At 53.3% G+C, this 27,906-nt stretch overlaps 1 protein-coding gene across 3 annotated transcripts; it reads right to left on the bottom strand.

Moving 5' to 3' along the window:
* Positions 1-419: 419 nt before the first annotated feature.
* SUPT5H (SPT5 homolog, DSIF elongation factor subunit) lies at positions 420-27,906 on the bottom strand. 3 transcript variants are annotated; one of them, XM_087421759.1, is made up of 30 exons: positions 27,831-27,906; positions 27,492-27,566; positions 21,336-21,501; positions 18,581-18,646; positions 18,028-18,039; positions 17,472-17,541; positions 17,290-17,358; positions 17,119-17,184; positions 16,796-16,826; positions 16,329-16,397; positions 12,063-12,314; positions 10,789-10,878; positions 10,607-10,677; positions 8,935-9,040; positions 8,609-8,702; positions 8,382-8,518; positions 7,749-7,904; positions 7,502-7,648; positions 6,500-6,646; positions 6,289-6,414; positions 4,982-5,066; positions 4,558-4,677; positions 4,370-4,472; positions 4,157-4,284; positions 3,957-4,062; positions 3,344-3,502; positions 3,070-3,238; positions 2,750-2,953; positions 912-1,007; positions 420-841 (listed from the first exon to the last, which is right to left on the bottom strand). In XM_087421759.1, exons 2-30 carry the CDS (start codon positions 27,564-27,566, stop codon positions 698-700), a joined length of 3,264 nt encoding a protein of 1,087 aa, XP_087277885.1. In that variant the 5' UTR covers positions 27,831-27,906; the 3' UTR covers positions 420-697. The 3 variants fall into 3 exon arrangements, with proteins under 3 accessions (XP_087277885.1, XP_087277886.1, XP_004441576.1); XM_087421760.1 differs by having other exon boundaries at positions 27,824-27,901; XM_004441519.3 differs by lacking the exon at positions 18,028-18,039.

Here is a 27,906-nt window from a genome sequence, read left to right on the forward strand (position 1 = left end):
TGAAGGAGGGTCAGGGGGTAGGCTGCTCCCAGCCCCCATGCCATCAGACCAGCTACAGCAATTCTGGTGTCACTGCTGTGCGGCCTCAAGAGGAAGGATCATCAAAGGCTGTATCCTGCTCCATAGGAGGAACTTAGGCTCCCTGGGGGACACTGACTGTGATTTTCACCTCACTAACTCAAGCCTGAGGAAGATGTAACTTCATCGATCACACGCAGGCTCTGGCAGCCTCTGTTCTAATCTCTTTCTCGAGTCTTCTCATGCATTCCTCTCAAGAGCCCTCTGGGGGAGGCACTATCATTTTCTAGCGGGGAAACTGAGGCTTAGGTAGGACCCAGTTATTTGCCCAAGACCACAAAGCAAGGGAGTGGGGTCTGCAAATGACCTCACTTACAAACCGGACCACACACACACAGGACTTTTGACCAAACAGCTTTTTATTGAAAGACTATAACACAAAAGCAAGCTGGGGAAGGGGGGGTACAAGGTGGGGACCCTTCCCCAGACTCTACTCTCATCCCCATGAACATGAGGGAGGGAGACAGGAACCCAGAAAGGAAAATAAAAGAAATCCTGAACAATCAGGCTAGCCCTACGCCAGGCCCCAGATGCTGAGTCAGAGCCAAAGGCCAGGGAAGGAAGGAGGGACACTCTCCATCTGTCAGATGTCTGCCCAAGTCCACGTGACCTGCCTGCCTCAGGCCTCCAGGAGCTTCCCCAGGAAGCGGAGGTTGAGGATCTTGAGCTGCTCGTCAAGGTCCATGCGGACGATGCCATCCTCGCCATCGATGCTCAGCAGGACACCTGTGGCTTCCCGGTCCTCGCCCAGGATCACCTTCACCTGGTGGGGGGCACGGGGTCAGGGTCCACATCAGCAGCCCAGTGCCCCCACACCCCCTGCCTCCCCTTACCTTGTTGTTCTTGGTGGGGGTGATGGGCTCCAGGTGCTCACTGGAGATGCTCACCACCTTCTCGCTGTCCTTCAGGTACACGGAGCACATGCCTCCCTGGGAGTGAGGACAACCTGGTGAGCCTGGCCTGCTCCCCACACAGGACTCATGTCCAAACTCAGGGGACACGGGCTCAGGGCTCATCCTGAGAAGTCACCTTCCCAAGGTGACACAGGGGCGGGAAAGGCCAAGGCTAGGCCTGGTTCCAAGGCCTGGAGTCAGTGGTGTGTGGGGGCGGGATGACCAGATAAGCAAAGAAAGCACCCAAATGAAGCAATTTAGGCCAAAAGGGAGACTGCTTCTCAGGCACTGGGCTCTGTGTCCCAAACTGGCCTCAGCTCCTTCCCCACACTTGCTCTTTCTCCTGGGCCTCCGTCTCAGGGGTGGCCCCACGGTCCCCAGGCCCCAGCCAGAGCTCTGGACCTTGTCTTGGTCAACTCCTTCACCGACAAACTTCAGCTCCAAGGCCTGTCCATTCAGCCTTGTGAGGGTCTCTCCTACCTCCCCCCTCTTCTCTTCCCCATGGCCCTGTATGCAGCCTGACCTCCCCCTGGGCTCCCAGCCCCCAGTCTCAGCACCCCTAATCCATCCTTGATAGGGCAACATAATGAATGAATCCCAAACCACAGATCTGATCCACTACTCCCCTGCTTAGATTCCTCTATGACCCCCAGTCCCTTCAGGACATGGTCCGAGTTCCCCAGGCTGGCATGTGACCTGGCCCAGCCACTTCTTTGGCCTCAGCACTCACCTTCCTCCTGGCTCTTTATGTTCTAGCCACAATGAACATACTTCACTCCCTAAATGTCCCAGGCTTTCCCTCACCTCCAGGCCTTTGCACAACTCCTCTTTCTGAAACACACTTAAGCCCTTCCCCAGCCATTTCTCTTGGCTTACTCCTAATTCATTCTTCGGGTCTCGGCACAGATGTCTCCTTCTCCAGGAAGCCCTCCCTGCTCCCCTCCAAAGTTGGGTAAGGTGCCTCCTCTAGGTTCACAGAGCTCCCCTTGCCCTCTGGGCTTCCCGCATCCCAGCTCTGGCCACTCGGGCTGTCGCTGTCTTGCAACATGTCTGTCTCCCCCACTGGAATGTGAGATCTGTGAGGGCAGGGCCTAGAGCTGTCTTGGTTTCTGGTGGTTGTTTAATTAATTTAATTAATATTTACCAGAGGACCAACAAGGTGCTAGTCCCTCATTAGAAATAAAATATAGGCCTAGCAATCAAAGAATCACACCAGGGTAAACATTAAGCTTTTAGGCTGCAGGTAGATAACAAGAAAAAGCATCACACAGACCCATAAGAGACAGACCTGAGAGAGCCTAGGTGCTTCCCTGGATTAGGAGGGGTGAAGCAGACAAAGAATGGAAGGAAGAGATCTCTAGACACAGGAAAGTGACGAGCAAAGGCCCTGCGGCTGGAGGGAACTCAGTGACGATGAAGACTGGAGAAGCCAGCAGTGCTGGAGCAGGGAGAGCCCAGGGTGGGTGCCGGCGCTAAGCTGCAGCCCGGCACAGGGGAGCACCCAGTTCATGTTCCTGATCTCAGAGGTGTATGTCCAAAAGGAACCACGCTCCTGGGTGCTGGTCACTGCTCCAGGCTGCTGGGGCTGCAGCCGTGAGCACAACAGGCAGGAATCCCACCTTGTGGAGCCTGCATGCCCAACCTTTCCAGGTTTTCCAGCTGTAAACGGGTACTGGAAGATGTGGTGAGACAGTTAGAAGAAAAAAACCCAGCAAGCACAGATTGGGGGCCCCAAAAGAGAGGATGCCCGACCACCCACCAGGCCGGGCCCCGCTTACCGTGACACTGCGGATGACGCCTGTCTGCCCCACCACCTGCGTGTCCAGGTAGGTGTCCCGCACCTTCACCTGGATGTCAGTGGTTACCCAGTCGCTGGAGTTCTGCTCAATGCCTGAGCCAGGTGTGTGCGGGTTGTAGCCCCCAGGGGAGGGGGCCCCGGGTGTCATCGGACTGTAGCCAACAGGGCTCGGGCTGGGGCTGGCCTGTAGGGGCAAGGGGGAAGGTGTCATTGGGAATAGGTCATCTGGCCTGGCTCTTCTTCTAGGCCCACAGCCCAGCCTACCCCACCACCCTCGGGGGCATGCAGGCTGACCAGTACCTGATAGGCCATAGGCGAGGGCGTGGGGTGGTAGCTGGCTGGAGAGTGGGTGTTCTGGTAGCCCGCTGGGCTTGGCGCCACCTGGTGGTAGCTCTGGGGGCTGGGGCTGGGCTGGTAGGAGCCTTGCGGGGAGGGGGCAGCATAGGGGGAGAACTGGTCTGTGTTGTACCTGCAGAGACAAGGAGAGAAGGGGGCATTTGTTGGGGACGCAGGAAAGAGACGGAGGTGGTGGCAGCAGGCAGGGGTTGATTAGGGCTAGCCCCAGTGGACTCACATGGCTGGCGTCCCTGGCGTCTGCGGGTTGTACTGTGGGTTGACCTGTGGGGACGAGGGATCTGGGTAGCCAGGTGTCTGGGGATTGGGGGTGCCCCCATAGGCCTGTGGGGATGGGGTGGGCTCGTCGTCGAAGGCATACTCATATTCTTCCTCAGCCCTGTTGGGGAGAGCAGTCTGTTGAGAATGACCTTGGGGATCACAACAATACTGCACATGCTTCCAGAATAGCACTGTACACAAGGCAGAACCCAGGCAACTCCATCCTCAGGAACAGCCCCGTATGGAGACCTCATTTAACAGCTGACGATACTGGGAAGCAGAGATGAGGTTGCCTACCCAAGGTCACACAGTCCCATGACCAAGGTCACCCAATCTGTCTCCAAACCCAGGTTTTAACCACAGCATGCTACTGTGGTCCGGGCTGGAGAGATTATTTTGCCCCCAGCCATGCCTACTCCTTCACATGACCAGCCTGGGGCTGCGAGCAGAGACTCAGGGTGGGCCACGCAGACCCCTCCACTCCCCAGACACGCAGCATCACCCCTCACACACAGGCACACAAACCCAGTGGCTCAGGGAACCCTGGCCCCCACCAAGCTTCTGGCCCTCACCGTGACGGCGTGTTAGGGTTGTTGGGGTCCCAGGCCCCACTCTGGGCAGGAGTGCGGCTGCCGTCATGCAGGGGCGTCTGCGAGCCGTAATGCGGGGTGCGGCTGCCTAGAATGGGAGAGAGGCTTGAGTCTGTCAGTTCTGTCCTGTCTCCAGTTCCCCCAATGTTGCCCTCCATCCCTGTCCCCTGGGGAGCGCTCACCATCCTGGAGAGGTGTCTGAGACCCGTACATGGGTGTGCGGGAGCCAGAGCCGTACATGGGCGTCTGGGAGCCATACATAGGCGTCCGCCCATAGGTAGAGGTCATGCCCCCCGGGCGCCGTGAGCCCCTGTGGACACAGAACCAGGAGGGTGAGTAGGGCCCTCTCACTGCCCAACAGCCCCCTCCTGGCCCTGCCCTGGCCCAGCCCGTACACCGTGGTAAGCCGCTGACGGTCCACAGAGATGGTCTGGCAGGTGGAGTGCAGCTCCACGCGGGCCGTGGACTCCGTGGCATCCTTCACCACACCAATGTAGCCTGGTGGCGAGGCGGGAGGTCAGGCCGGAGGGGGCTCTCCTTCACCAGGGCCCTCCCCAGGCCTCCACACGGCCCCGCAGGTCACCTTTGTAGGGCCCCTGGGAGATGCGCACAGTCTGGCCGATGAGCTCGTTGTCTCTCCGCCCCCGGCCCCTGCTCATGCCGCCACTGCCACCACCTGGGCTGCCAAAGCCGCCGCGCTGACCTAGGAGGGAGGAGAATGTCACTGGTCCCCAGGGCCATGCCCTCCTATCACATGCCGTGCCCAGAGCCAGGGTACCTTCAACCTGCTTGACTCCCCCATCCCCCATTGGGTTATGAGCCTCCTCTGGGCTTTCCCATCACAGCCCTGACCACTCTGGGCTGTCCCTGGGGGGTGGGGTCTGGTTTCCCGTGGGCTGTGAGCCCCATCATGGCCGAGCCAGCCCAGAGCAGGCGCTCAGTGAGTGTGGGCTGACAACCTGCCTCCCCTGTCCCCCAGACACATCCCCAACCCCACTCCCCCTCACCTCCAGCGCTGGGGTGCATCGGGCTGCTGATCCGGGGACTCATGGGGGCAAAGCCACCCACAGTGAAGTTGGTCACATCTCGCGGCTAGGGGAGGGGCAAGAAGTGAACTGACAGGCTCCCAGCCCCCGCGCCACACTGCCTCCTCCATTTGGGAAGAGTTCCTGCTTGAACCTGCCCAGCAGCCATCCCTCCCTCCTTCTGGTGACAATGCCTCAATTTCCCCTTGGAGCAACTGCCAGTCCTATGCCACTGTGGGGCTGTCAACCAAGAGGCTTGGGCCTCCCCTGGCCAAGGAGTGGCACTGAAGTGTGGTAGTCAGGAATTTAAACCCTTAGTGACACAAAAACTGCAAGCCACAGGCGTTCATCATCCCACCTGCAGGGCCCTGAGGAAACCACCTCCAGGTCCCAGCGACCCAGATCCCAGGCCTGACTGCCTTTCTGAGACCTGGTTCTGTACAACTTTTCTACAAGTCCCACCTCGGGGCCTTTGCACTTGCTGTCCTTTTGAGATATTCACATAGCTCTCTGTCCCTTCATTCCAGTCTCTGCTCAAATGCCGCTTCCTCAAAGAGGCCTTTCTTTAAACTCCTCTATCTGGGGGCCGGCCCCGTGGCTTAGCGGTTAAGCACGTGCGCTCCGCTACTGGTGGCCCAGGTTCGGATCCCGGGCACGCACCGACACACCACTTCTCCGGCCATGCTGAGGCCGCGTCCCACATACAGCAACTAGAAGGATGTGCAGCTATGACATACAACTATCTACTGGGGCTTTGGGGAACAAAAAAGGAGGAGGCTTGGCAGTAGATGTTAGCTCAGAGCTGGTCTTCCTCAGCAAAAAGAGGAGGATTAGCATGGATGTTAGCTCAGGGCTGATCTTCCTCACAAAAAAAATAAAATAAAAAATAAAACAAACTCCTCTATCTGAAGCAGCAGCTCCATCATTCTCTGTCTCCTTATCCTGTTTTATTTCTCTTCAGAGTGCCTGCCATCACCTCACGTTGTGCTGTGTATGTATGTATTTATCTCTTGAGTAGCAGCTCTAGGAGGGCAGAGACTTTTCTCTTGTTTCTGCTGCATCTCCACTGTCTGGCACCTAACAGGGGCTCAATAAAACCAAATGAATGAATGACTTGGTCAACAGTTCAGAATCCCAATAAATCTCTTTTTCACACTTTGCCAAGGACCTGACACTGACACTTGCCCTCCTAATCTTCCACAAGCCTGTTCTTGTCACTCCTGGGGTCAGGGAAGGGGAGAGAGCCAAGCCAGGTACCCGACAGACAAGGTGCGCCATGCCCGCCTCACCTTCGAGCCCCCTGCCAGCACCAGGTGGCGGGTCTTGCAGACAAACATGCCCCCGTTCTCCACCAGTTTCTTGCAGTGCAGGAAGGCGAAGCTGCGGAAGAGATGGCGAATCTCGCCCTCCCGGCCCTGGATGGGGAAAGGACGGTCACTCGTGGCCACGCCCCACCCCCACTCTTTCAGACGCAGCAGATGGGCAGGAGCTCGTACTCACTGAGTGGGGGCCGTCGATGACCTTGATGATGTCTTTCACGTGGATGTTGTTCTGTTCCGAGTCCAGGGCCACGGCAAAGCGGTTGTCCTTCTTCCGGGTCACAGCCTGGTGCCTGACGGTCACCACCTTCCCGTACATATTCAGCACCTACGGAGGGAGGTGGATGCTGAGGGGGTGGGAGTGGGAAGGGGGGACATGGAGCAGGGCTTCCCTAAGTGGGATGGTCCTTCCCTGAGGGAGACGTCTAGACCCCTGGGCTCTGGGGCAGGCAAGGTCAGAGCCCACCTAGCTCTAGGCACTGGTCAACCAGAAATGTTCCCAGTCATCCCAAAATACCCTCTGCGAGGAGACTCCACCCCAGTTGAGCACCTGAGAGGTGGGCAGAGGGTGGATATTAACGTAACAGTTAATGTTTACCCATCACTCTGTGCCAGGCCCCATGCTAAATGCTTCACATATAAGATTTCACTGCAGCCTCAAAACTTCCCTCTCAGATGGATGCTGTTGATTCCCATCTTACAGTGGGGTATCTCAGGCCCAGAGAGGGCATGTCACCAGCCCAGGGTCACAGAGCATGGAAGCAACAGAGCCAAGATGTGAATCCAGAGTCCAGGGTCCTAAGCACTATGCTCTGTGGCTCCCACCTCCATGGGGAAGGGTGGAAGGGGAGGAGGGCACCTGCAGCATCCATGCTTGAGCAAGCACCAAACGCCGGGGTGCACACCTGATCTCAGGGAGCCAGTCACAACTAATGAAGTGGATGCTGCCATCTGCTCCAGCTCACAGGGTGTGCAACCAAGAGAGGGTGAGAGAGGCACAGAGAGGGTAAAGGACTAGCCACTTGCCCAATATCACATGGACAGCCATGGGGGACAGCGCCAGGTCTATAACCCAGAGCAGCCTGGGTTCTCAGCCACAAGGCTCTGCAACTCCCAGAATGAGAAGCTTGCGGGAGAGGAAGCCCCTAAAAGTGAGCCTCGCCAGTGAGTGCCACACACACACCTGGAAGGTCTCCCGCTCCAGCCGCACGATGACGCCCACGGTCTGGGGGTCCAGCTGCACCAGCTCCCCCCATTCGTGCTGGCCCCCGACATCCACACCTGATGCCGTCTCCGAGCAGAGCTGCAGGTCCCGGGGGAGCACCTTCAGCTGCCAAGAGATGGGAAAGGGGTGAAGCAGGGACCCAGTGGCTCACGTGCCTGGACCTCCTCTTAGCGTATCTGCCTCCTCCAACCCTCCTACCACCTACTTCATGCATGGTGAGGTCAGAGAAGAGGATGACGAAGTTCTCCTCCACCCGCACGATGAGGCCTGTGTCGCCCTCGAATCGGCCAGCAATCACCTTCACATGGTCCCCCATCTTGAAGTACTTCCGAAGTTCCTGGGCTGGGAACTCCAGCATGTCCTGGGGATTGGGTGTGGGGACAACAAGCAAGTGAGGGGAGGCCACCACAACCCACCTGTCTGTCTTCAGAATCCACTCGTGTTCTGGGAAAACACACTGGCCAAAACTCACTCCAGGCTCACCCCACCCAACCACAGTCCACCCACCTGGACAACCCTCCGCTGCCCCAGAGACAGACGTCTCAGACACAGGATGTCAGCCTGGACGACCCTTTACCCCATACAGAGACAGCCTGTCTCCCCAACATACGACACCAGACTAGACACCTCCTCAGACCCACCCAGAGAAAGTCTCACCATGCTAGCCCGGCCAGCCCTCAGAGAGACACACAGACACAGACACAGACACACACAGACACACACACACACACACACACGCCTCCCTGAGCAAACTAAAAGCCGGCAGCCACCTCAGGTCACCCCATGGTTACATCACGCCCTCAACCCAATACCCGTGTCCGGCCAGCAGGGGGCCCACCTTCAGGTCCTCATGCTTGGGCATGATGGTGATCTTGTTGCCGTCCACGCTGAGGATCTTGCCCTGCAGGTTGATGAGCTCGCCCTCACACACCTCCACGTTGTCCCCAGGTTGGAAGTTGTGCTCCCGCTCCTTCCCTGGGGGGACAGATGCAGGGCTGACTTAGGGCTGCCCGCCACGGGCCACCCCCTCCCCTGTGGTGGGGGTTACAGACGGGGACCAAATACCTGTGCTCTCAGTCACCACCTCCAGGTCGATGCCCTCCGGCTGGTCCTCAAACTTCTCCAGCTCAGAGAGTGTGGGCTTCACACCCTCTGTGATCTGAGCCCCGAGGGACACGGGCAAGAGGAGGAAGTGGACACAGGTCAGTGTCACAGCCCAGCTGAGTGGGCTAGAGACAGTGAGAATTACTCCCCTAGGGACGCCCCTGACTTGAGGATTACCCAGGACCCAGATGACCCACTGCTCTGGGGCCTGGACTGAAGAGGGAGAAAAGCCTTGGCCTCCCCGCTCCCCCCGCCGCCATCAGCATGAGCCCCTCTGGGATCCTCACCACAGCAGACATGGCAAAGCTCTTGAACAGAAAGCCCTTTCGGCTGTAACGGTTCCCCTCGAAGATGAGGAAGTCACCATCAGAGGCAACATCGCCCCCCAGGGACCTGGGATTTTTGGGCGTGGGTAGAGAGATTGGAAGGGGAGGTTAGGAAGAGAATCTTGCTGTACCTCAGTCTCCTCAGCTGGCAGAGGGGGAAGAGGACCACAGGATGACTGACCCACCCCATCCCAACACATGCCACCTTGGCCAGAGCTACCTCTCACAGAGCCCAAAGGCCCCGCATCGATGGAGGGCACACAGCCCCCGCCTCCCCACACTCCACTGCCCCCTTCTCCGCTTTACTTTTCTCCACAGCACATAGCACCGTCTGACAAGCTACTGTTTGATCCATCTCCCTAACTAGAACAGCAGCTCCACAGGGGCAGGGATTGAACCCCTTTTATTCACTGCTGTTTCCCTGATTTCCCCAGTAACAATGCCTACACATTGCACACACTCGATGAACACTAGTCGGACAGTACCGGACGGTGATAACGGTTAATATTCACAGAGCACTCAGCCCGGGCCCGGCCTGGACACACACGACCTGACTGACTCCTCCCCAAGGCCTGTGACATCAGTCACATGCCCTCATTTTCCAGGTGAGGGAACGAGCCTGTCAGAGAGGGCACACCACGTGGCCAAGGTGGCCGAGCCAGTGAGTCTGAGAGGCAAGATTCAAACACTGGCTGGGACTCCCAAGCCTGTGCCTTAACTCTACTGGCCCTGCGTGTGGGCTGAGGGTCCCTTAGTTCCTGCTCCGCAACAGAAGTGTGCAGGAGCAGGTCGACCTCCTCCTGCCGCTCACCCATTGTCTCCTCACTCACAGGGGGAATCTGGGAGAGGGACGAGCATACTCTGCGGGGCATGTCAGGGTACTGTGTCGGCCTGGCCCACTGCCGGGCAAGGAGGGGTCACCCTGGTTTACTCTCTGTCCCCCAGTGGGTGGAGGCCAGTGGTGTAATGGGTCTAATTCAGGCATGTGAAGTAACAGCCAGGTCCTTGGGTGCAGATGGAAAGGCGCATTCTACAGTCCAGCCTTTATCAGAATGAGAAACTGTCTGGCTGACTCACAACGGGTTCCAGAACAGGACTAGAGGGCAAGAGTCACGGGAAGCTCTTGTTTCTCCATCTCCTCCTCTCTTGCCCTCCTGCTGGAGCCCCCACCCCAGCCCTGGAATGCGGGAATCTCTGGGCTGCTCCGATTCTCCATCCAGCCTGAAGAGGGCGAGGGAGACATCTGGAGAGGAAAGGGCCCTACCCCTCCATCTCAGGTGCCCAGGCATCAGGAGATCAGGGAAAGAGACTTTACGAAGCCTGACGCTTCCATAAATCCCATTTCAATATGTGACACCATCAATCACACTCGGTGCCAAGTGCTATTCTGGGCACACATGCGTATGAGTTCATTTAATTCTCACTACAATCCTAGGAGGCAGGGGTTGTTATCAATCTTTATAAGCAGAGGAAACTGAGGCACAGGGATGTTAAGTAACTTGGCTGAGGCTATACTGCGAGCTACCACTGGCAAACCAAACCCGTCAGGCCCGTCCCTGTGAGGGAAGCTACAGAGGCACATCCTGCATTACAGCTCTGGGGACCCAGCCCAGCCAGCCCCCAGGACACCCACCTGATCTTCTCGGCATCAAACAGCCTCTGTGGAGGTCGCTTAAACTTCTTCCTTTTGGCAAACCAGTCTTTCTGTGGAGACACAAGGGGCAAGGGTGGGAATGGTGAGGGAGGAGGGCCAGGCCACCAGCAGGGCTCAGGCATCGCCCCCCGCCCTCCCCCGGCAGCATCTCCCCACGGTACCAAGCTCATGCGGGCCTTGATGCGGTCGTAGTCAATGCGGGGGATCATCTTCAGGGAGATGGTGTTTTGGCTGGGCTCCACATAATCCACCTGAGGAGGACAGACGGTCAGCAGGGGCCTGGCCCCACCCCCGACCCCAGACACAGGAAGAACAAGGAGATGCCAGGAAGGGCAATGGACAGAGGTTGATGGGGAAGAAATCAGACTGCTGGCAACTCCCCAAATTCTCTCTCTAGTCTGTCTCCCCTCAGCCCTGAAAGTGAACATCCACTGCCTGCTTGACATCTCCAAGTGGATGTCTAAAAGGTCCCTCGAACCAGCACAACCACATCTAAACTCCTGATTCCCCCAAACCTGCTCCTCCCCATCTTCTCCCACTCCATTCTCCCCTCTGCTCAGGCACACAGCCTGGGAGTCACTCCTGACTGCTTTCTTTCCCTTATGCCCATATCCAGTCTGTGAGCACATCACCTCTGTCAGCTCTGCCTTCAACCATCTGACTCTTCCCGCCTCCTCTACTACTGCAGCCTTGGTCCTGTGCCACCATCCCCTGCCACCTAGACTGTGGCAGCAGTCTCCTCGCTGGTCTCCCTGCTCCTGTGGCTCCATCCCGTCTATTCCAGGGTTTCTCAGCCAGGTAATCCTTCGTCGTGGGGGGCTGTCCTCTGCCTCGTAGGATGTTAGCAGCATCCCTGGCTTCTATCCACTAGATGCTAGAATCAACTCCCTCCCGAGCTGAAACAACCAAAAACGTCTCCATACATTGCTAAATATCCTCTGGGGGCAACATCCCTCCTCCTTGAGAACCACTAGTCTGTTCCCCACACAGCCACCAGAGTAATCCTATTAAAATCCAAGTCACACTGTGTCCCTTAGAACCCTCCCGTCTTACTCCAGGAAAAGCCAGCCCAAAGATGGGCCACAAGGCCCTGCTGCCTCCCTGAGCTCACCTCCTGACCCCGCCCCTCACTCACTCTGCTCCAACCAGGGATGGGCCTCCCTGAGGTGCCACTCCCTCCACCACAACACTCTTCCCCGAGAACTCCACACGGCTCACTCCCTCACCTCCTCAACGTGCACAGAAGATGCTCATCCATTTCCCGTGTGCTCACAACAAAACCCGGGCTGTGCTTCACCTAATCTGAGTGGGTTCTGCTCTCTGCACTAGGAAGGGGCCTGGGCAGGACAAAGGAGAGGAGCGGAGGACAGAACAGAGGAGCTGAAGTGTGAGGGAGAGCCCGCCTCCTCAGCCGCCCCCGCCCCGCCCCAGGCACCTGAGCGATGTCGTCCTTATAGATGCCCCGCTTGAGGCGGACCCAGGATTTCGGTTTCAGGTTGGCCACCTCCTTCACCACTTTGAGCACATCTGTCATCTCCTTGATGGGCACCATCTGCTGGTTCCAGTAGCCAAGCCGCAGGTTGCCCACGCCCTCGATGGCCTGCTTCACGTGGGTCTGCTTGTAGGCCTCCACATAGATGTAGCCCTTCACGTGCTCCGGGGCCACTACTGACTTAATCTGCAGGGGCTGGAGGGCCGAGCCGGTGGAAGGAGACAGTGAGACACAGCTGGTAGTAACAGTACGATCACCACCTCAGCAGTCTCTCTTCCAGGAAATTATCCCACAGAAACACGCTGGCGCAATGACACGGACACAAGGATGTTCACTGCAGGGTTAGTCGTTATAGCAGACAAACAAGATAGGAGATTAAACAATTCCCTAAAAGACGGATTTGTTACCTTATGGCTTAACCATACCATGAAATACAATTTAGCAGTTACCACAAGGAGATGAACCTACACGTAGTGACACAGAAAGATCCTCAACATACGTGCGGTGTAAACAGCAAGTAGAACCAAAAAGAGCTGGAGTGGCTAGACTAAGAGCAGACAGAGAGACTTTAAGACAAAAGCTGTGGGCCGGCCCCGTGGCGCAGTGGTTGAGTGCGCGCGCTCCGCTGCTGGCGGTCTGGGTTCGGATCCCGGGTGTGCACCGGCACACCGCTTGTCAGGCCATGCTGTGGCGGCATCACACATAAAGTGGAGGAAGATGGGCACGGATGTTAGCCCAGGGCCAGTCTTCCTCAGCAAAAAGAGGAGGATTGGCATGGATATTAGGTCAGGGCTGATCTTCCTCACAGACACACAAAAAATAATAATAATAATAATAAAAAAATAAAGAATTAAAAAAAAAGACAAAGGTTGTTACTAGAGACAAAGAAGGACATTTTATAATGATAAAAGAGTCAATACATCAACATATGAGAATTATAAATACATATGAACCTAACAAAAGAGCCTCAAAATATGTGAAGCAAAAACTAAGAGAAATGAAGGGAGAAATGGACAACTCACCAATAATAATCGGAGACTACGATACCCCACTTTCAATAGTGGATAGGAAAACTAGACAGAAGATCAACAAGGAAACAGAACACCTGAGCAACCCTATAAGCCAATGACACCAACAGACACCAACAGATAGAACACTCTGTCCCACAACAGCAGAATGTGTGTTCTTCTCAAGGGCACACTGAATACTCTCCAGAATAAACCATACCTTCGGCCACAAAACAAGTCTCAATAAATGTAAAAGGACCAAAATCATTTAAAGTATATTCTCCAGCCACATGGAATGAAATTAGAAATCAGTAACAAAAGGAAATTTACAAAGTTCACAAATATGTGGAAACGCTCCTACGTAACCACTGGGTCAAAGAAGAAATCATAAAGGAAATTAGAAAATATTTTGAGATGAATGAAAACAAAACACAACATACTAAAACTTACGGGATGCAGAGAAAGCCGTGCTTAGAGGTAAATTTATAGCTGTAAGCACCAACTTAAAAAAAGAAAAAAAAAAATCTCAGGGCTGGCCCGGTGTCATAGTGGTTAAGTTTACATGCTCTGCTTCGGCCACCCGGGGTTCGCAGGTTCAAATCCCGGGTGTTGACCTACCCACTGCTCACCAAGCCATGCTGTGGTGGCGTCTCACATACAAAATAGAGGAAGACTGGCACAGATGTTAGCTCAGGGCCAGTCTTCCTCACCAAAAAAATCTCAAATCAATGACCTAACCTTCCACCTTAAGAAACTAGAAAAGAGGCGCCCGCCCCGTGGTTTAGCGGTTAAGTGCACGCGCTCCGCTGCTGGCGGCCCGGGTTCGGATCCCAGATGCGCACCGACGCAATGCTTCTCAGGCCATGCTGAGGCCGCGTCCCACATACAGCAACTAGAAGGATGTGCAGCTATGACATACAACTATCTACTGGGGCTTTGGGGGAGAAAAATAAATAAATAAATAAAATTATAGAAACTAGAAAAGAAAGAAGAAACTAATCTCCAAGCAAGCAGAAGGAGAGAAATAAATAAAAAATCTGACTAGACCTACAAGAAGTAAAGATATTGAATTAGTAATCAAAAAACCTCCACACACACACAAAAAGCCCACAACTAGATGGCTTCACTGATGAACATCCTACCAAATAACTTAAATAATTAACACCAATCCTTTACATAGTCTTCCAAAAATGAGGAGAGAACATTTCTCAGCTAATCTTACGGATCCAGTATTACCCTGATACCAAAACCAGACAAAGACATCATAGGAGAGAAAACTACAGACCAGTATGCCTTGTGAATACAGATGCAAAAATCTTAATAAAATAGAACACTGAATCCAGGAACATACAAAAAGGATCAAACACATGAGCATGAATTTTACAGCATGTGAATTATATCTCAATTTTTTAAAAAGCCAGTAGTTTGTTTGAGCATTGGTTGTGACAGTAAAAATAGAAACAACCTGGGGCTGGCCCTGTGGCATAGCAGTTAAGTGCACGCACCCTGCTGCCAGTGGCCTGGGTTCAGATCCTGGGCGCACACCGATGCACCACTTGTCAGGCCATGCTGTGGCGGCATCCCATATAAAGTGGAGGAAAATGGGCACAGATGTTAGCCCAGGGCCAGTCTTCCTCAGCAAAAAGAGGAGGATTGGCATGGATGTTACCTCAGGGCTGATCTTCCTCACCAAAAAAAAAAGGAAACCGCCTTATATTTACTGGGCATGGAAAGATGAGTACAGTGTTAACGAAAGGCTCGCCGCAGAATGATACATGTATAATACTATCGATTTTTTAAAAAAAAAAAAACATTTTTCAACATGCAGAGAAGATGATCTGGAAAGACACATAAACCAACAGTAATTACTTCTGAAAGATGGGACTCGGGTATGGTGAGATTTGGGCTTTTACAATATCCATGTATTACTTTGGTCATAAAAACAAAAACAATAATCAGAGGGGGTCAGTCACTAGAATTTTGCCCAGGACACAAGGCTGAGGTTTAAGCACATTAAAATCACGATTTGCGGGCCGGCCCTGTGGCTTGGTGGTTAAGTGCGCACGCTGCAATGCTGGTGGCCCGGGTTCGGATCCCGGGTGCGCATCGAGGCACCACTTCTCCGTCCATCCTGAGGCCGAGTCCCACATACAGCAACTAGAAGGATGTGCAGCTATGACATACAACTATCTACTGGGGCTTTGGGGGGAAAAAATAAAATAAATAAAATCTTTAAAATCACGATTTGCAAATCCTGCAACTGTCCACACGGTCCCACTGACACACCCCCGCTGCTTCGGCAGGTAAAAGCAATGGACTCAGCCTAACACGAATTACATGAAGTGAGTCACCAGCCAGCATGCAGTTATTAGTAGCCCCGTGTTTCATGAATTCTGAGGACACCCTTCATAGGGTTTGTCCTGGTTGTAAAATTGACAATTACACCTCTGACAATATTTATGGAACATAAGCTACAGGGCAAGTCCTGGCCGAGAGGTGGACATGTCCAAAACTATTTAATCCTAGTGATGCTGAGGGGCAAGAAAGGGGCCCAGAGAGGGGAAGTGGCTTGATCAAGGTCACACGGCTAGGAAGTGGCAGGGGCTGGATTCAAACCTGGCAATCTAAAGAAAGAGCTGTGCCCTCACTGTAGCCTTTGTGCCTTGCATGCAGGTGGCATTACTTCACGTTCTGTGTACTGTGAGTAAGCCCTGAAGGGCAGGCACGGTCACCACTGTATCCTCACCATCTCCCTGTGCAGGGATCAGCCCATGGAGGGCCTCAGTGGATGTCTGATGACCGCGTGAAAGAGAGAAGGAAGGAACGCTCCTCCAGACAGGCCTGTCCCCTGACCCACATGGCCACACTGCCCCATCCTAGGACTCCCTTCCAAACAGAAAGAAGGTGACAGATGCCCAACAGGGCTGGTGGACAGGCAGAACTCACTCTCAGGTAGAAAAGGCTCAGGAACCTAGAAGCCTGCCTTCAGAGGGCTACAGGGCCTGCCAGAAATGAAGAGAGAACGCAGACGATGCCTCTGTCAGGTGCAGAAGAACGCTTTAATCCAGGGACCTGAAGCAGCTCACTTAACAGGCAGTACTGCTCAGCGCAAGGGGCACCTGATGCCCTTGAACCTATACTGGCCCTCCCTCTGGGCCCTGCCCTGTCTCTCATCCCCAAGCTGCCTGCCTACCCGACTTACCGTGTCCGTGAACTGGTAGGCAATGAACTTGCGCATCAAGGAAATGGCTGTGGCTCGCTCTTCCCCAATCTGGAAGAAGAGAGGCAGGCTTCAGAGAGATGATGAGAGGGAGGGCAGGACACAGAAAAGGGGGCAGGAGAGAGATGATGAGAGGGAGAGCAGGACACAGAAAAGGGGGCAGGAGACAGCAGCAAGACAGAGTCATCAGATAAGAAAGATAAGGTAGAAGAGAGAGAGGAACAAGGGAGACAGAGAGCGAGAGCAAGAAAAAGGCAAGAGATAGCAAGTAAGCGAGGGGGAGGAGAGGGAGGAAGGGGGTGGGGAGAGAAGGATGAAGGGGCAGAGACAGAAAGACAAGAGACTGATAGGCCAAGGAGACCCAGGACAGACAGATGGACAGTTCTCCCCCATAAGGCAGCCTTCCTCATTCCCCTGCCTCCCCCAGGCCATGAGGCCAGATCACACACCTTACATTTGACAGTCCACAGATTGGGATCCCTAGACAGGAGAGAAAAAGGAAGTCTGTTAGTGAAACTGTCTCTTCATCACGAAACATCCGAATCAGCATACCCATCCTTCTTCCTCTCCCTCCACACCCTCCCCCTTCTCCATCCTTCCATCCATAAGGAGGAGGGAAGAGAGAGAAAAGCGCCAACTTGCCCCTCCCCACTCTCATCCACAATTCTGCCTGTGTGACTCTGAGTCCTGATTTATTTCAGGGATGACCCATGTGGGCACATCACCCGAGTACAAGATTCTCACCTCAGCCCTCCTGTCCCACCCCCCTTACTTGACTCCTGGGAGCAGCTGCTGCTGGGTGATGTCATCCGAGAGCTCATCAGATCCTCCATACACCCTGGAGAGAGACGGGCAGTTGGGAAGGAGGGGGTGAGACCCCTGACCCTCCCCGCAAAGGGACCACCTGCTCCTGGCCCCCCACCCGCCCATCCCCTGCCCTTACGTCTCTCCCACAGATGACTTGGCATATTTCTTCATGTAGTACTCGCCCAGTTCTTCTTCTCGCTGGTCCCTGGAGTGTGAGGGGGAAAGCAAACATGAATCGAAGGTTGAGGAGAGGGTGGCTGCCTCGGCCCCAGATCTCCCCATGGGAGCCAGTCTCACCACCTTTCCCTCCCCGCGTACCTCCAGAGGTTTTGTAGGCGGCGAGCCCCAGAACGGTCTTCATCCAGGACAACATTATCAATGTTGGAGGCTGCAGAAAAATGGGCAGATGGTGTGAGTAAGGGAGGTGAAGAGCAGGGGCCTGGAGAAAGAGGCGGGCCCTGGGGCAGGAGACACCTCACTGAGGAAACCCCAGCCCTCACCCTCCTACTCTGCCCTGCTCAGTATCTGCTGCTCATGAAAAAGACTGGGGGACAGGGCCCAGCATTTGGGGACATCCAGCTGTCCCCCATCTCACAGCCACTGTCTAAGCATGCCCTGATCTCCATCCCACCCCACCCATCTCTGCATCCCTGCCACCCACAACGCTCACACGCACACATAAACACATACGCACTTTCCCAGGCCGACAACTGCTGGAGATCTGGCCTCAGAACCCCCTGACTCTGGACCCTACATGAGTCAGAGCCCCCGGGCTGGACAGGGGTTGGGGGTGAGGGAGGGTGCCATGGGCAGGAAGGAGGAGATGTTAGGATATGGGAAGAGGGTTGGGGAATCACACGTTTCAGATTCTTACCTTCAATCTCTTCTACTTGGAGGAAGAGGAGGTGGTGGTGGTGGTGGTGGTAGTGGTGGTGGTGGGCGAGGGCAGACAAAGTATGAGCCAAATTATAGCAGCGAAATCAACCAATGGGTAGGGGCAAGGGAAAGGGAGGGACACAGGAAGGTTGAAAATCAAAAGTAAAGGCCAGGCACCAGGTGGTTGGGGGAGAAGCCGAAATGTATGAGGTGCACAGAACGGAAAATAACAGGGGGTGGGGGGCACTGGCCCAGGAAGTGGGGGGTTTCTTGGGACAGAGCTCGCCCACCCTACAACCCCCAGAAGGGATTCACTGGGGCCCTGGGATCTCAGAGTCCTCTCCCCACAACACCCACCACCCCATGGCCCCCACCCCCCAACTCATGGGCCTAAAAGGAAAACGGTGCAGAGCTGGTCTCTCTGGCAACGACAGAAAGAAGCGAGGTGAGGGGGGTGGGGGTGGGGGTGGTGCAGGGGGTGGGGGATGGGCTCTCCAGACCCTCTCGGCCACGCCCTCTAGTGGTCTTGCAGAGGCGGGGGCCCCACACACCTTTCTCTAGGATGTCCTCAGCTCCGTCCTCCCACTGGTCTTCATCCTCATACTCATCATCCACATCTGAAATGGGAAGGCCAAGTGGTCAGGGGGCAGCAGGGGCAAAGGTGACCTCATGACAACAGTTCCCGGAAAACATCTCCTCTGGGAGAGGGGCACTACAAACCTCCACTTCACAGATCAGGACACTGAGGCTCGGACAGCTGAGGCGAGATGAGGCTCTGAACCCAAGGGCTGCTCCAAGCAGCAGGGTCAGGTCTCCAGTGCAGCCCCAGCTGGCTCTAAATCAGCCCCCCTACCCCGCCCACAGATCCATTTCAAAAAAGATCAAAGTAAGCAAGCAGGAGAGTTCCCGCCCAACTATCAAGGGAAGACTGGTATATAGTTTTTAAAGACGGGGTTCATGGTGTGTTGCTGGTCTTACTATTATTCTCTTATTTCATTCATCTATAATGGCTCACACTTACTGAGAGTGCACTGGGTGCCCTGCCCTGTTCTGAGTACTTGCCATAAATTCCTCACTGAATCTCCCTGGCAGTCCTGAGGGAGGTACACTATTGTTCCCATTTTACAGTAAGGGCTCTGAGGCCCAGAGAGGTCACCCAACTTGCTCGAAGACTCTCAGCAGGTACCTGAGAGGCAGCCTGGCTCCAGGGTCCATCACTTAACCTCTTCACTAGGTTACGTATACTCTTTTGTACGTATCATATATTACACTAAAAACTCAAACAGTGACACCCACATATGATGAGAAAATCCAAAGTGTACAGAGGGTGTATGTGTACGGTATGTCTCCCTCTCATTTCTAACCCACAGTATCCCAGGCCCCTTTCCCAGAGGCAACTCTGTGACCAGCTTTCTGTCTAGAGATAATCAGGGCATACCTAAAGAATGCATATCAACCCCTCACCACCGTTTTCCCCCGCACAACTTTTTAACACACTGTTCTGTACCGTGCTCTTCTTCTAAGCAACGCTACCAGCTTGGAGCTCTTCCATAGCAGCACGTCTCATATGCTATCTGACTAGCTGCCCCATAATTCCTTTTACCAGCCCCTTATCATCAGTGGACACTTAGGTCACCAAACATTTGCAACTGCAAACAGGACCGTAGTGTCTTTGTTCTCACGTCTTTATGCACCTGTGTGAGTTTAACTGTAGGGTAAATTCCTAAAAAGGAACTGCTGGATCACAGGGTCCCTACATGTTACTGGGCACTGCCAGGTAGCCTTCCCACAGGCAGAGCCCAACCACACTCCCACCACCAACACATGGTGTCCCTAACGGCCTGCATCTTTGTCAGACGGCGTGTTAGCCATTCTCTTGATCTGCACCCATGTGCTACCTAAGACTTTTTCTCTATGCAAAGACTGCCCCCTCCTCAGCCCCGGAGAAAAGGGCCAAAGCTCTCTGAGAACCAGGAACAACCAGAGCATCTCCTGCCCCTCTGCTCCCTGACTTCCCCTCAGATAAGAGCGTCCCAAGAAAACGGAGGATGGTGTTACAAGTCACCCTCCTCTCCATGGGTGTGGGACACAAGCACGCGCTCGTATGGCTGGTGGGAGTATCAACAGTGTGACCTTTTAAGGGGGCTGATATTTGGCCGCAGGTATCACAAAAGCTTTAAAAACATACGCATCCCCTTTGCCCAGCAATGTGACTTATAGGATATACCATGTAGAAAATCTGCAGGGTCTGTGTTAGATGAAAAAACTCCATCTTCATTTCCATTAATCTCTAATTGAAATTTAGCATTTACATCAAGTATGAACAATGGCAACAAACCACAGTAGTGTTAGCAGTGAAACCTGATATTTTCATAGCACATTACAGCTGCAGAGATCTCAGAATATCATTCACACTCATTGTTACTTCAAAATTAGATTCTTACCAGGCCCTCCACTAAATCTTGTTATTTCAGTGTGTTAATAGAGAAGCACATACATCACAACGTTCTTTTAACATTTAGATACTGTATTTCAATATAATCATTCTGTTTGGAATCCTATGCATTTTTTTAATGCATTTCAGAACACGATTCTAAGAAGGGGTCCATAGACTTCACCAGACTGCAAAAGGGCACAGCACAAAAAAGGTTAAGAACCTCTGATCCAGATAATATCTTGCATCTGTGCATCTAAATACATGTGAAGATGTTCATAACAGTGCTGCGTGTAATACTGAAAAATACAGACAACTTTAATGTCCAACAAGAGACTGTTGAAATAAAACACATTATAGAATGGAACACTGTGCAGCCACTGGAAAAAACGGATATTTTGATGATGATGATGATAGCAGCTAATATTTATTGAGAACTTAGGTGCCAAAAGTTGTTCAGAAAATTTTCTTTACATGAATTAACTCATTTAATCTGAGCTTTTCATGACAAGCACAAATACTGTCAGTTTTCTAAAGGATGATAATGGTATTGAAATTGTGTGTTTTAAGAGGATCTATCTTTTAGAAATATATAAAGAAATGTTTTTTGGGTAAAATTAAGTATTTGGGATTTGCTTCAACATCATCCAGTGGCGGGCGGGACTGAGCAGGAATAAGCGAAACAAGTTTGGTAGTAAGTCATTAACTGTTGGCGCTCGGTAACGGTAAGTGGCGGTACCATATACTATCCTTCATTGTGTGTATTTGACAATTACCAAAAGAAAACGTTTTTTAAAAATGTACATTCAAGAAATGGAACTGAAGGTGGAAGTCCAGCCTCTGCTCAGCGCTTGCCAGCCCTGTGGACATACCAGCCTCATCGAGAATGAAGCCGCCATGGCGGGGTTTCTTAGGGGGCCGGTCGTCATCTTCCTCCTCCTCCTCTTCATCATATTCCTCCTCCTCTTCCTCCTCTTCTTCTTCCTCGGGCTCTTCCTCCTTCTCGCTGCCTGCTGCGCTCCGCCGCTCCTCCTCTACCTGCAGGGTCACACAGGGTTAAGGCACCAGGGTTCTGTACCCCAAAATTCAGATACCATGCTCCCCACCCCCAAATCTCACCTCAGCTCTGTCTGGCCAATCACGGCCCCCTGTGCTCTGCATACACGCCCTTCCACTCTGGCCAGGCCTCTCTGGCAGCCGTCCTGTCTCAGTGGCGGCACTGCCATCCACCCAACCAACACCTGGGAGCTGACCCGGGCTCCCACCTCACCAGACCTCCTTGCTAGCCTCCACCTGGCCTTTAGACGTCATAGCTCCATGAGGTTCGGTCCTTAGCCCTCATCTCTCTCCACTCGACAACTCCCCAGGCCGTCTCATTGACTCCCCGGGCTGTGGTGGCAGACACCTCCGTTTCCAGTCCACATCGCTCACCAAAGTCACTGACCACCTCTTGTTGCTAACTCCACGGACATTCTTTGGTCCTTACCTCGAGGACATCTCACACTGCTGACCACTCCCTCCCTATGAAAATGCTCTTCCCCTGGCATCTGTCACATCACGCTCTCCTGATTTTTCTCCAACCTCTCTGGCTGCTCGTCTGGAGGCTCCTCTTACCCTGCTCACCCCTCAAACGCTCACTTCAATCCCCGGGGCTCAGCTGAGGGCCCACTTTGCTTCTCCCCCCATGTACTCTCTCCCTGAGCCCTTTTACCTCCCACGACCTCAGTTCCTGTCTCTGTAGATGACACCCCATCGGTCTCCAGTCCCTCACTTTTTTCCAGAACTGGACACCTCCACGTGCCAGCAGCCTCCTCAATGCCTCCCCCAGATGTCCTCCGAGCACATCACACCCACCATGTCCCAAACTGACCCCAGGGTCTTCCCCTAGACCTCTGCTGGCCTCCTCTAGCTCCCATCAGGCACCAAATTCTTGAGCTTCCAGCTTTTTCAACATCATCTCTCCAATCTGTCCCTTCTTCCCCATCCCCACAGCCCCAGCCCAGGCCAGAACATTGCGCTGCACACCCTGCATCCTGGCTCCAGCCTCCTTTCTGGTCTCTTGGTCTCTAATCCCCCATACTAGTCACAAAAAGAAGTGATCCATACAAAACACTGTTCCCCAAATTCAATCTTTTCCTCATAAACTTCATGACTTCTTGCCATGTCCATGTACACCAGTATAACCCGTTTATCTATGTTCTTTTTTCTTTCTTTCTTTTTTTTTTTTTTTTTTGGTGAGGAAGATTAGCCCTGAGCTAACATCTGTTGCCAATCCTCCTCTTTTTGCTGAGGAGGACTGGCCCTGGGCTAACATTCGTGCCCATCTTCCTCCACTTTATATGTGGGATGCCGCCACAGCATGACTTGGTAAGCGGTGTGTAGGTCTGTGTCCAGGATCTGAACCTGTGAACCCCAGGCTGCCAAAGCAGAGTGCACGAACTTAACCACTAAGCCACCGGGCCAGCCCCTATCTGATATTTTCTTTAAATTCACTCACATTTTTACTGAAATTAAAAGCAAAACTTTTCTATGTTTTCAAATATTTCAGAAGTAAAAACTTTTTAAAGGTTAGCTTGCTATAAATAGAAAGTAACTATAAAGATAAAAGTAAAACAATGTTATTAAGTCCCAGCTTGATACTGTTGCCTGCACCAGGCTCTAAGCCTGAGGCCTGTTCTCCCTGATAAACAGAGACTAGTGAATTCCCGAAAGGTGTTCAAAACACAGTAGCACCAAAGTGAAACTTTCTCTGTGACCCAATCAAAAGACAGGACATGCAACTGAAAAGAAAATAACTTTCTCACTAAATGACGTGATGTGGCTTAAAGACTTGTCTTTACTCCACCTAAAAGCACCTCTCATCACCCCCCAGCTGGAATGCACCCTATAGTCTTCGGAAACTCGGATCTAAAACATGAATCTGATCCCCTGCTTAAAACAACCACGGCTCCCCACTGCCCTCAGGCAAAGAACCAGCTCCCTAGGAACCTGGACTTGAAGCACACACTCTGCACACTGTGCTCCCTCTCATCCTGCCCCTTAGGGCTCCTCCTCCCAAATGCTAAGTCCCAGCCACACTGAACCACTTGTACTACGCTCTCTCAGCGTCGTCCATCATCCATACTGGTCCTCTGTATAAAAAGCCATTTTCCTCTGCCTCTCACTCATACCTTAATCAAAATAGCCCCTCTTCCAGGAAGTCACGCCTGCCCTCTCCTCCCTAGGCAAAGTTGGCACATCCTCTGGGCTCACAAACCCTCTGGGCTTCTTCCATCACAGCCGTGACTACTGTGCGTGACTACTATGCGCTCCCTGAGAGCAGGGTCCAGGCTATCTCAGGCACTGCTGGGTACCCAACATCACCCAGCCCAGGGCTAGTAACAGAAGACAACTTAATAAATACATGGGGGCCGGCCCCGTGGCTTAGTGGTTAAGTGCGCGTGCTCTGCTGCTGGCAGCCCGGGTTCGGATCCTGGGTGCGCACCAACCACCGCTTCTCCGGCCATGCTGAGGCCGCATCCCACGTACAGCAAGTAGAAGGATGTGCAACTGCGACATGCAACTATCTACTGGGGCTTTGGGGGAAAAATAAATAAATAAAATTTAAAAAGAAAAAAAAAAAGAAATATATGGGGTGGGCCAGCCCGGTGGCTTAGCGGTTAAGTGCGCGCACTCCGCTACTGGCGGCCCAGGTTCGGACCCCAGGCGCGCACCGACGCACCGCTTCTCCAGCCATGCTGGGGCCACGTCCCACATACAGCAACTAGAAGGATGTGCAACTATGACATACAACTATCTACGGGGGCTTTGGGGAAGAAAAAAAGGAGGAGGATTGGCAATAGACATTAGCTCAGAGCCAGTCTTCCTCAGCAAAAAGAGGAGGATTAGCATGGATGTTAGCTCAGGGCTGATCTCCCTCACAAAAGAAAAAAAAAAGAAGAAAGAAATATATGGGGGCCAGCCCGGTGGCATAGCGGTTAAGTTCGCGTGCTCTGCTTCAGTGGCCCAGGGTTCGCCGCTTCAGATCCTCGGCACTGACCTAGATCAAGCCATGCTGAGGCGACATCCAACACAGAGCAACTAGAGGGATATATAACTGTGACATACAACTATCTACTGGGGCTTTGGGGAGAAGAAAAAACGAAAAAAGGAGGAAGGTTGGCAACACATGTTACCACAGGGCCAATCTTCCTCAAAAAATAAAAATTAAAAAAAAAAAGAAATATTTGTTTAATACATAATCCTGAGTCGCTCACAATGTCCCACATTTTAACAACTACAAGTGGACCGCAGCCTGATTTCTAGAAACCTTGTCATCATCCCCCTGGCTCAGTCCCAGCAAAGCCTTCTTTCCAAATCTGGCTCCTCACTCCCTGAGAACAGAGCTCCCACTACTATCTCTCTGTTATCTCAGGATTTGAAAGCGCTCTTACATCATCCATTCTCAGCAGCCCCTGAAGGAACCATCTATTTATAAAACCACCTCCACCCCAGGACAGAGAGCTCCATGAGGGAGGCTGTGAACCCAACATGACAGGAACTCAAAAATACTTGTTGAATGAATGAATGAGCAAGTTACTGGGGCTGAGAATGGTGAGTCAGCCGATTCCCCCAACAGTGGCTCATAATTTGTCATCCCTGTCTGTCTAGCCACAGGACCTGGTCCTTCAAGGACCATGCCAACACGTGGCTGTCTGAAAAGACCATCCAGTTCTATCTCTGGCAGTGAGGGCAGGCCTCACACTGCCCCTCGGCCTCACACGGTGACAGCAGATGAGCTAGCAGGTTAAGTCAAGAGCCTGGTGTGGTGTTGGGGAAGTGAGACTTACACAGTGCAAACCAGATTGCCCCAGCCAGGAAAAGGAACCGGGGATCCTGGTCTCATTACCACCAGGCTTTAACCACAAGCAGTGTCTTGAAGCCATGAGTCAGAAACCAAGGACCCAGCGCTACAGCTCAGAGCAAAGGCCCTTCCTGGCATCCTCCCACTTCCCCCCACTCCCCGCCACAACACCCCAATTCCTCCAACTCTTCACTGGAAGCTGAGAACGCCCCAAAGGGCACAACAAGGATTGACAATCAAATGCCCACAGAGGGCAAGCAGGCAACCTAAATAAGTGCGGCAGCTCAAGAGAAACCCACAGCACTCGCCGTCTACCTGATGTTTCCCAGGACACAGGTATGTGAAATCTTTCCCTTTCTTTTTTTTTTTTTTGTGAGGAAGATCAGCCCTGAGCTAACATCCATGCCAATCCTCCTCTTTTTGCTGAGGAAGACTGGCCCTGAGCTAACATCCGTGCCCATCTTCCTTCACTTTATGTGGGACGCCACCACAGCTGACAAGCCGTGTGTCGGTGGGCGCCTGGGATCCGAACCCGGGCCGCCAGCAGCAGAGTGCGCGCACTTAACTGCTACGCCACGGGGCCGACCCCTAAATCTTTCCTTTTCTTAAATCTGCCACTAGGCAGGCATGATGAGAAATGGCCATTGATATATCCTGGGAAATGGAGAAAATTCCCAGTTCTAAAGAGGGCTGCCACTTTTTGAGCAAAGAGCTGCTGTGTAGAACAATCCTGGGTCTCAGGTTGCTGGCTCCTCCCATTTTCCCAGAAAAGCAGGGATTCTTGACTTTTTACACGAAATTGCCCTTACAAGTGCTGGCAACTAACTTAAAAAATACGTTCAGGGGCCGGTCCGGTGGCCCGGCGGTTCAGTGTGTGCGCTCCACTTCGGCAGCCTGAGGGTGAGGGTTCGGATCCTGGGCATGCACCGACACACCGCTCCTTAGGCCATGCTGTGGTGGCGTCCCATATAACGTAGAGGAAGATGGGCACAGATGTTAGCCCAGGGCCAGTCTTCCTCAGCAAAAAGAGGAGGATTGGCATCGGATGTTAGCTCAGAGCTGATCTTCCTCACACACACAAAAACATGTTTATGGAGATCAAACAAGACATCTATAATCATCGTGTCCTCTCTTTATTGGTTTGTAACTGCTGTCTACCAAATGTAAACTCCATGAAAGCAAAGATTTGCCTTGCTCCATTCTCTCCAACACCTAGGAAGTATCTGGAAGACCGCAGTAGATGCGCGAACATTTATTCGCTCAACAAACAAGTCAGAAATAAATAAAAGATATTAATAGTTAACAAAAGAATATGGGAAACCAGATATGCCCCAGGACACGTTTGTTATTTGGTTCCTGAAACAGTGACATTCAACAGACCCAAAGCCACAGAGAGCCTTTCAAAACATTAGATCACATCCCTTCTTTGCTCAAAACCTTCTCACGAATCCGTCTCACTCAGTCAAAGACCAATTCCACACCGTGCCCCTCAACATATGCTCCGTCTCCAGTTACTTCTCTGTTGCACTCACTTTGATCCAGCCAAACTGGACCCCTTGTTACCGCCTGAACCCTGCAGACATGCTCCCAACTTTACACCTGCTGGTCCCCCGACTGGGACACCCTTCTTCCATACGCCATGGCTCCCTCCCTCACCTCCAATGATCTTTTTTTCAAACATGGCCGCCCAGACTCGCTCTGATCACGCTATTTAAAGTGCAAGCAGGCCTCCCTATTCCTCTCCTCCCCTCTCCTCCATAGTACCTGCCAGCTTACTGAATGACTTACTTATCAGCTATGTTTATTTACATGCACGAGGGCAGAGATTTTTCAACTGTTTTGTTTACTGGAATAGCCCAAGGGCCCAGAATTGTGCCTAGCACATAGTAGGCGCTAAAAATACATTCCTGGAAGGACTGAGCGTTCCTGAATATAAAAGAATGAGCACTTACTATACGTCCGGCCCTTTAAACACACCGCCTGTCATCCCACGTCCCGGAGCATCCCTGGCCTCCAGCACCTGTGCCTCTGCTTGACTTGGGTTTCCCTACTTTCTCGCCCCCGACAACCTGGAAGCTCCCAGAGGCCAGAGCTCGTTCGGAGCCCCTCCGAGCTGCCCCCGGGGCCTTTCTGCCCCGGTGCTGTCCCCGGGCGCAGGGCCTCCTCCGGCGTGCCAGCCACAGACCTCGGCCTCCTCGCCGTCACTGCTGCGCTCGCTGTCCTCCTCCTCGGAGAAGTTGCTGTCCTCGCTGTCCGACATCTGCTCTTGTGGGAAAAGACGGCGGCCTCAGCGCGTCCCCCAGTCCCGAGCCCCACCCCGAGCCTCAGTTTCCCCGCCGGGTCCCGGGGAGAAGAAAAACCCCTCAGCGCACTTCCGGCAGCCTCGTTCCGGCAACTGTGAACCCGAAACGGGGCCCCCTACGCCACCTGCTACACCTCCCGAGTCCCCGAATCTGGCTTCTACGCCTCCCCGGCCCCCGGCCACCCCCAGGCCTGCCACCACGGCGTGCGACCCACCCCTCACCGCTCCGGCACCACCTCCGCCCTCGGCAGCAGCTGCTGTTCGCACGACGCCTAGTTGGGACTGACGTGCCCTCTCG

Source organism: Ceratotherium simum, chromosome 33 (genome assembly GCF_057802395.1).
Source record: "Ceratotherium simum simum isolate JZ-2026a chromosome 33, ASM5780239v1, whole genome shotgun sequence".
In the NCBI taxonomy this organism is placed as follows: Eukaryota; Metazoa; Chordata; class Mammalia; order Perissodactyla; family Rhinocerotidae; genus Ceratotherium; species Ceratotherium simum.

What these genes read in the sequence shown, in the direction of transcription:
- SUPT5H (XM_087421759.1), bottom strand. Translation starts at nt 27,566, where the DNA reads ATGTCGGACAGCGAGGACAGCAACTTCTCCGAGGAGGAGGACAGCGAG. An exon ending in CCTACCAGTTCACGGACACG is followed by an intron (nt 12,315 to 16,328) that starts GTAAGTCGGGTA and finishes TCGGCCCTCCAG; the next exon opens with CCCCTGCAGATTAAGTCAGT. An exon ending in CTCCCAGGGGCCCTACAAAG is followed by an intron (nt 4,473 to 4,557) that starts GTGACCTGCGGG and finishes CCTCGCCACCAG; the next exon opens with GCTACATTGGTGTGGTGAAG.